Source organism: Anomaloglossus baeobatrachus, chromosome 7 (genome assembly GCF_048569485.1).
Source record: "Anomaloglossus baeobatrachus isolate aAnoBae1 chromosome 7, aAnoBae1.hap1, whole genome shotgun sequence".
NCBI classification, from domain to species: Eukaryota; Metazoa; Chordata; class Amphibia; order Anura; family Aromobatidae; genus Anomaloglossus; species Anomaloglossus baeobatrachus.
The window spans coordinates 116,886,107-116,895,118 of record NC_134359.1 but is presented as its reverse complement, the minus strand read 5'-3'; the positions used below and the strand labels follow the sequence as shown (position 1 = coordinate 116,895,118).

The following is a 9,012-nucleotide window of genomic DNA, read 5'->3' as shown; positions in this document are numbered from 1 at the left end:
CCTCATACGTCTGTGACCGAAACAAAAATGGTTGAGAAGATGGGGAGGAAAAACAAATGCAAATACAGAACTTTGCTGCACAGTGAATGGGTTAAAGATCTTCTCCGACATATCTGATAATTCAGAATATCATTTTGACTCTGACTGAAATTTTCTGCCTCCAGTTTAAGACTTCAATGCGATAACGCAGCTACCTTTGTATTAATCTCCTTGGAAAGATTAGGTGCGCTATTCTTTTAATAGGTGGGTTTTGGGGCCGTAGGAATGGCCTGCACCTCCCAGTATTTGTAGAATCTCCGCCATGTTCGGTCATATACTTTTAAATCTAAGTTGGACAACTGTGCACTCGGCTGATAGCCATTTCTAACAAACCCTACAAAACTCGATTTGATGGGTGAGTGGGCTTGTATTATTAAAGCACCACTCCAGCTTTTTGCCTTTAAATTTTACTACTTGTCTTATTCTTGCCCATCAGAAAAAAAAATAGGCAAACTTATTGACTCAAGTAGAAGCCTAGGGTGGGAAATGCAGCAGCAACGGGTACATTTAAAAAATAACAATAGATACTAATAAAATGTAACGTACCCCATCCTTGCATGCCCCTTGTAGCAATGTACCCCATCCTTGCATGCCCCTTGTAGCAATGTACCCCATCCTTGCATGCCCCTTGTAGCAATGTGCACCATCCTTGCATGCCCCTTGAAGCAATGTGCCCCATCCTTGCATGCCCCTTGAAGCAATGTGCCCCATCCTTGCATGCCCCTTGTAGCAATGTGCCCCATCCTTGCATGCCCCTTGTAGCAATGTGCACCATCCTTGCATGCCCCTTGTAGCAATGTGCCCCATCCTTGCATGCCCCCCCTTGTAGCAATGTACCCCATCCTTGCATGCCCCTTGTAGCAATGTGCCCCATCCTTGCATGCCCCTTGTAGCAATGTGCCCCATCCTTGCATGCCTCTTCTAGCAATAAGCCCTCTAGTAATGTGCCCCATGCTTTAGTAATGTCCTCATTTAGGTCCCCTTCTTGTCCTCTACACGTATTATGCCATTCACATACAGAAAGAAAAAAAAAAAAAAATATTCTCACCTGTCCTCAGTTCCTGTGCCCTCTCTTAGACCAGGGTCACATTTGCGGGCGAGTCTCCCATCACGGTGCACTCTGACAGGTGCGGGTCGGCTGCATGTGTTTCTAAGCAGCTGAGACGCTCGTGTCTGGAGAGTGTCAGGCCGTAGCGTGTGATGCGAGACTCCAGCCTCACCTGTTCTTGCTGGCCGCTGGCACAGACCGGCTCCGTGATCGCTGCGGGTGCACGGAGCAGGCGCTGGCATAAGACATCATCGCTTTGCTGCAGGTGAATGCTTTGCAGCCACAAAGCAGTCAACTACAGTAAAGCGATGACTGCAGGGTAGATGCTAGAATGTATGGGCTCCTTCCTGGTATGATGCAGCAGCCTATTGCATCGATCACAGAGGGGGTCTGTGTGCCTGCGGTCAGTAAGAACCCGGTAAGAGACAGCGCAGGAACGGCAGACAGGTGAGAATTTTGTGGTGTTTTTTTTTTTACCTCGAGTATAAGCCGAGGGGGGAGTTTTCAGCATAAAAAAAAAAAGGGCTAAAAACCCGGCTTATACTCGAGTATATACGGTATATGAATGGGTGAAAAACAAAAGTGACATGCTGCTTATTTTCTTCAAGTCTGCAGCAAGTGAAAGATTTCAGAAATGTCATTCACTTTGCTTGTAATGTAAAACCCTTTTTTCTGCAGCAAAACCAGTGTGTGAATAAACAAAGAAGGATTATGCCCATCTCCAAGATCCTATCCCAGTATGTGGTCAGTGTAAAAAATATCAGCAAATAACTCCAATTAGAAATGCAGTATAGTTCTCTATTCACCAAGTCACCTCATGTGCAGGGCATTACAGTAGCTTAGACATCCATGGTTACATCCACACATGTTGTGACTTACTTGCTAGTGGTCGTAACCATGGATACCTAAAGTCCTCCAATGCTCAGCACATGAGGTAAGTGACATTGTAAATCAGAAGAACTATACTACATTTCTAATTGGAGGCATTTGCTATTATTGCACCTACTACATATTGGAATAGTATCTTGAAGATGGGAATAACCCTTTAATGATCAGGACACTTTCCAGATGAGCTGCATATTAAAAAGCAGTATCAGGTGATATGTTCCATTGAGTTTAACATACAGAATCATGTTCACACACAGACAGTTGCACTCAAATGCTAAAGCACGTTGGCCGAGTGGTTAGCACTGCAGTCTTGCAGCGCTGGGGTCCTGGGTTTGAATCCCACCAAGGACAACATCTGCAGAGTCTGTATGTTCTCCCCGTGTTTGTGGGTATCCTCCGGGTACTCCGGTTTCCTCCCACACTCCAAAAGACATACAGACAGGGACTCTAGATTGTGAGCCCCAATGGGGACAGTGTTGCCAATGTATGTAAAGCGCTGTGGCATCAATAGCGCTATATAAATGAATAAAATTATTATTATTATTATTATTAAAGCATGCCAACAATGACAGCCTGATGAAAAGACCCGAGTAATCTCGAAAGCTTGCCATTACCATCTTTTCAGTTAGCCATTAAAAAGGTATCAACCACTGAGGACTTCAGTTCTTTTAAACAATTTTTTTTACAAGAATATAGACATGCATTACTGCTTAAGGAAATCTAGGAAAAATAGATGATATTTAGCATACAAAAATGGCCATTTTAATATCTGCCCAGTAGCCATGTCACCCCTACCCCATTAGCCACAATTGATTTTATTATTCAGTAGCAGGTTCCTACGTGCCCATACACAGAGGTTATTTACACAGAGGCTTCAGGTCAGTGTAGGTTCTCAGTAATCTGAGATTGCCTTGACGTGGCTACTGGGCAGATATAGAAATGGCCATTTTTGTATACTAAATATCTCAATTTTTCCTAAGCAGTGATGCATACCTATATTATGTATTTTTTTTATTATAGGTGCAGACTACATTTTGGGAGTGCTGTCAGTCTTTGTCCACACACATCACGACAGTTTAGGGTATAATACAGGGGAGAAAAAAAAAAAAAAGCGCATAGGAGTTTACAGATTGTCTTTCTGGCATTTTAACATAGACTAATATAAACTGCCCAAAAAGAAGACCAACGACCTGTATATGGAATCAGATTATCCTAGACACCTGTGATATCAGGGCAGACCCTGTTATAGCTGCAGACGCTGTATATATAGAACAGTGGTGAAGAGGAGAAGCACACAACCTTCTGGGAGGAGGATGCAAGATGTCTAGATCTAGAGTACGTCTGATCCTAATGGAGAACATCTGCAGCTACAATCGGGGAAACAGCCTAATAAAGAGCGGATACTTATTGGGTGGAGCTGCCTTTCATGTGAAATGCCAACATTTCTAAAATGTGAGCTGCATACACCAATGTCCATTATTTCAGATTTACATTTTGGCTGAACACGTTCCCCTGGGTCTCCGAATTCTGCCTAATTCATAGCAGACAGGGCAATGATGGACGGGTATCGAGCGCTAACCCCGAGGGTGGAGCAAGAGCAAAAAAATCATAACCGTAGAAACTGCCTCATTTATCACAACTATTCTACATCACTAAAAAGATGCCAACAGCAACAAGTGATTTGTCACCATGGGCAACAAGGCAGGCTTTTATATGGGCGCACAAATTATTTATAAGGTTTTTATAATGTCCCATAAGAGGAGCAGAAATGTGTATATCATATGGATCCTGCGGTTCCGGTATTTCACACACAAATGGCAAGATACTTATCTATGGGCACTGCAAGGATTATTAAAGAGGGATCGGTCACCAGGTTTTTGCTCCCCCATCTGAGAGCATATAAAAAAAAAAATATTTCTAGAGCGTAATATCAACTATGTCAGAAAAAAAATCCCTTTAAACCATATTTTATTTTTTTGGCAATCTAACAATTTGATTTTAAAGCGGATTTTTTTTCTATAACCCCATCTGTGAGCAGAATATTGTAGACACAGAGACCCCGATTCCAGCAATGTGTCACTTACTGAGCTGTTTGCTGTCATTTTGATGAAATCAATGTTTTATCTGCTGCAGATCTACCAGTTATGCAGAGCTCATGAATATGCTGGACTACCTGGCAGAAGGCCAAGTAGTCCAGTAATGATAAAATCACTGGTTAATCAGCAGTAGATTAGATCAGCACCCCAGTAAATATCACTGGAATCAGGCTCTCTGCCACTACGTTAATCTGCTCTCCGATTAGGTGGCAAAAACCTGGTGACAGATTCCCAATAATGGAAAATGCACGGTAGTTACCACTAAGAAAAATTTACAAAAATGACCTTTATAAAACCTCAAATATTCTGAAGACCAGAAAAAAACTTAAAACTAAAATAATCCTAGTGCAGAAGTCAGCAGCTTACTATATACATAGCAGTGAAGCGATTGCATTGTCAGATCTGCTATTCTGTAGCTTTCTATGAAACATGGATTCAAAAGCAAGAAAAAACAAATAAAAATTGGTCTTGGATCCATGTTTCATAAAGATACAGAATAGCAGATCTGAACAAAAAGCAATATCTTCACTTCTGTGTATATAGTGACCAGCTGATTTCTGCACTAGTATTGCTTTGTGAAAAAAAAACAACCCACAAAAAAAAATAAATATATTTATATATCTATCTCTAGCTCTCATACATACAGAGAAGGATGGCAGCACTTCAAAAATCGATGAAAAGGGCACATCATATGTGCTAATAAAGTTCCTTTTGTCATTAAATTTTTGGAGCGCTGCCTTATTTTTCTAAATGCAACTGGAATCATTAGCTGACTTTGCACCCAAATGAGAAGAGAGATATATACCCATCTATAATTTCTCTCTCATCCAACACAGAGGTGATAAAACAATCCACAATCTGCTCTTATGGCAGCATAGATGGCTGTGATCAGATCTGCTGTCCAGGTTGTGGATTGTTTTATCACCTCTGCTACAGAAATAAATATACTTATCGCATTGCCTAGTGTGAGCCCTTTACCAGAGCCTTCTTTTCTATATTTCACCCTATCATAGGCTCATAACATCACTTCATTAAGAAAGCCACAAAGTTACCTAAAAGTAGGCTTTATTTAGTGTTCTGTACACGATAAGAGTGAGGCTTAGAAATGTATAAATACATATATATATCTTCGTACAAAAAGGTACAGTTATTTACAAAAAAATATATAACAATGTAGTCGTCATCTGTGGATAGCCTGACATGCACATTTCTACAAAATTCGTTAAGAAAATAGTCTAAAGGTTGTCCGTGGTATCTGACTAAGATACACAGTATGCAGCATCTGTTATATTCCCTGGGCATAGAAAAATAAATGGAGCTTTCATCTGGGGCTGGAAGTGACAATACACAGGAGAATAAAGGACAAAAGTTAAACCTGCCTAAGCCTTTTGTTCTCAATACTTCCCCTAATCGCAGTGAATGGAGAGGGCCGTGGTAATGTCCCCATTATGGGCTGGTTCCAGGCACTATACACCACTGACATGAGACAAGACAGATCAGTGGAGTCGTCACCTTTAACCTCTGCTCAGATTGGGGGTGACCCATAAAGTGTGAGCGTTGCTTTGTTAGTGCTGTAAGACCATATAAAGAAACAATTAACGTTTACACAAAACTAAAATCACTTTTAAAAATCCTGAATATCATAGGATCCTTGTTACACCCCTTAAACCCCCCCCTCCCCCCCCCCCCCCCCCCCCCCCCGAGTTCTGGGTGGCAGAGGAATCCAGAAACCATTTGGCATTTGTCTACAAAGGAAATGCTTTACCCCATTTGCAGCTGGAGAAGATAGTGAGGAATGTGTCCTGGCCCCCAACACAGGAACCTTAACCATCTCCCTCCCGGCCTCCCACTACACTCTGAGGGTTAACACTAAACAAGGGGGGAGGGGGACCAGAGGATCCTGCACTAAAATACCTTCCCCAAATTAAAAACATACAGATAACAGCAGTTGTATTGCGGTCATTTAAGGTCAATCCTAATGGCAGCCTCACAATACAGAGTGTGGGGAAAGCTTGTTGACTTAACAGTAGGAGAGTCTCCACCAAAAGGTGCTATTTGCCCAGCTGTCCTAGAGGTGACACTGCAGCCACCGCCTGGATATTGGGGACCCTCCAGGCCTGAGCTGTGAGTAAACACAGTCTATCCTGCCTGACAGCTGAGTAAATGGCAACACTCCTGGCCTGAGCCAACTACAACTCCCAGCATGCTCTGGATCCACAGGCTGCACACCACTGCTGTGTACAAAGCAGAGAACCACAGTATAAAGCTAACACAGGAGCTATCAGCCCATGGAGGACAATCCTGGGGTAACCAGCCTGGCAGCTGATAACAGGGAGCAATAGAGTATTCAGTTAGGTGGGCTAACAATGACAGCTGATAACAGAGCAATAGAGTGTTCAGTTAGGTGGGCTCCTGGGGTAACAATCATGACAGCTGATAGTGAGCAATAGGGTATTCAGTTAGCATGACAGCTGATAACAGGGAGCAATAGAGTATTCAGTTAGGTTGGCTCATTATGTAACAATCCTGACAGCTGATAACAGGGAGCAATAGAGCATTGTTAGTGGGCTCCAATGCGCATAGTCCAAGTTATTATAACTTATAATGAACCATGGGATGGAGGAGACGTCCTGGAGCCGGGAGGACATGTGCAATAAGGAGTTAATGATGCGCCCCTCACCCCCCGGGCAGAGAGCCCCTCACACCGCCGTCTCCCCCTTGCCGCCCCCGCTGCTCAGTCTATGGTAGAACTTGCGCCAGGACTGCAGGGTCTTCCCGGACCAGATCCAGAAGCTGGAGGTGATGCCCACGATCATGGTCATCAGATACTTGATCATGAAGACGGTGAAGTCCGGGCTCATGGGGGAGAAGCTCTGGCCGGGGCACGGGATGGCGAAGCTCTTGCAGGTCTGCATCAGCCACGTCTTCTCCCACGTCTCCCGGAACGCCTGCTCGTAGAAGTAGCAGGCCAGCACGATGGTGGCCGGCACCGTGTACAGCACGCTGAACACCCCGATCCGCACCATCAGCTTCTCCAGCTTCTCCGTCTTGGTGCCGTCGTGCTTCATGATGGTGCGGATCCGGAACAGGGAGACGAAGCCGGCCAGCAGGAAGGAGGTGCCGATGAACAGGTAGACGAAGAGCGGCGCCAGCACGAAGCCGCGGAGCGCGGGCACGCTGCCGATGCCCACATAGCACACCCCGCTCAGCAGGTCGCCGTCCACCCTGCCCATGGCCAGGATGGTGATGGTCTTCACCGCGGGCACGGCCCAGGCCGCCAGGTGGAAGTACTGCGAGTTGGCTTCTATGGCTTCGTGGCCCCACTTCATGCCGGCGGCCAGGAACCAGGTGAGGGACAGGATGACCCACCAGATGGAGCTGGCCATGCCGAAGAAGTAGAGGATCATGAAGAGGATGGTGCAGCCCTCCTTCTTGGTGCCCTGCGCCACCGTGCGGTACGTGTCCTCCGAGAAGCGCTCCAGGCACACGGCCCGCTCCTCCAGCAGGAAGCCCGCGGCGTACGCCACCGCCACCATGAAGTAGCAGCCGGAGAGGAAGATGATGGGCCGCTCCGGGTAGCTGAAGCGCCGCATGTCCACCAGGTAGGTGAGCACGGTGAACAGCGTGGAGATGGCGCACAGGATGGCCCAGATGCCGACCCACAGCCGGGCAAAGCGCACCTCCTCCTCCCTGAAGTACATCAGGCCATTGGAGCGGCCGGGCTCGCACGGGGCGCCGCAGTCCTTCTCCCCCAGGAAGCGGTAGCCCAGGTATGGCGGCACCTTCAGCTGGCGGGGGCAGGCGAAGTCCCGGGCCGGGGAGTGCGGCTGGAAGGTGAGCGCCTCCGGCAGGTACGGCGTGGGCTTGGCGGTGGCCCCGGCCGGGGTGTCCGATGTGTTCTGCCCCACGCAGATCTCGCCGGCCCCGTGCACCGGGAAGTTCTCACAGCGCAGCCGCTCCGGCCACTGGAAGCCGAACTTGTTCATCAGCGCCTCGCAGCCCTGCCGGGCCCGTTCACACAGCGAGCGGCACGGCGGGATGGCGTTCTCCAGCACCGTGCACACCGGCGCGTACATGGAGCACAGGAAGAAGCGCAGCTCGGGCGAGCACTGCACCTTCACCAGCGGGTAGAACTGGTGCACCTCCAGCCCCGCGTCCTCCTGGTTGGTGTGGCCCAGCAGGTTGGGCATGATGGTCTGGTTGTAGGCAATGTCCGTGCACAGGGGGATGGAGATGGGCTGGCAGAAGCCGTGGTCCGGGGCGGAGATGCCCTTCTCCCCATGGTGGGGCTGAGCGGCGGAGCCGGGAGGCAGGGGCCCCGCCAGCAGCAGCAGGGAGAGCGCACACAGCAGCCGCCGCGCACTCCTCATCGTGCGCCGGTCCCGGGCAACAAGTGTCTGTGAGGAGGAGGCGCCAGAGTAATGGAGCAGTCCAGGAGCGCCCGGGAAGCAGTCAGTGTCCTCCGCGCTGTGTGTGCCGGCTCCACACTAATCACTCCCGAGCCGCGGCCGGCGCCGCTCTCCTTATAAGAAGGCGGAACTCTGCAACAAGGGAAAGGGGCGGGGCCTCCGCCAAACTCCACGGCCCCGCCCACTACACGAATCAGCGTGCTGGACCTCTCCATTCACAAACCTGTGGCAGACGGAATGAGGGCGGGGCGCCGTGCCGGAGCGTCAGCCAATGGGAGCTTTTGTTTTTCTTCACACAGCCGGTCCTCATTGGATGGCACTGAATAGAGGGGGAAGCTGGAAGCCGAACAAAGCCGGGGGCGCCCGGAGGGGAGCAGAAGTTCTGTGCCGTCCGCTAACTGCAGGGCAGAGAGTGCGAGGGGTTAATCAGGTGCAATATGGGGCTTATGTGGGGGGCTCAGAGCCGCCTGTCTGCAGGTCTAGGGGCCGGAGCACACGTGTATTTACAGCGGCTCTTCATGTGCAAATAACG

General features: G+C 48.3%; 1 protein-coding gene across 1 annotated transcript; it reads right to left on the bottom strand.

The window, feature by feature from the left end:
• Positions 1-5,764: 5,764 nt before the first annotated feature.
• FZD7 (frizzled class receptor 7) lies at positions 5,765-8,583 on the bottom strand. Its single transcript, XM_075317607.1, has one exon. The coding sequence runs from the start codon at positions 8,439-8,441 to the stop codon at positions 6,771-6,773; it is 1,671 nt and encodes a 556-aa protein (XP_075173722.1). The 5' UTR covers positions 8,442-8,583; the 3' UTR covers positions 5,765-6,770.
• Positions 8,584-9,012: the final 429 nt, after the last annotated feature.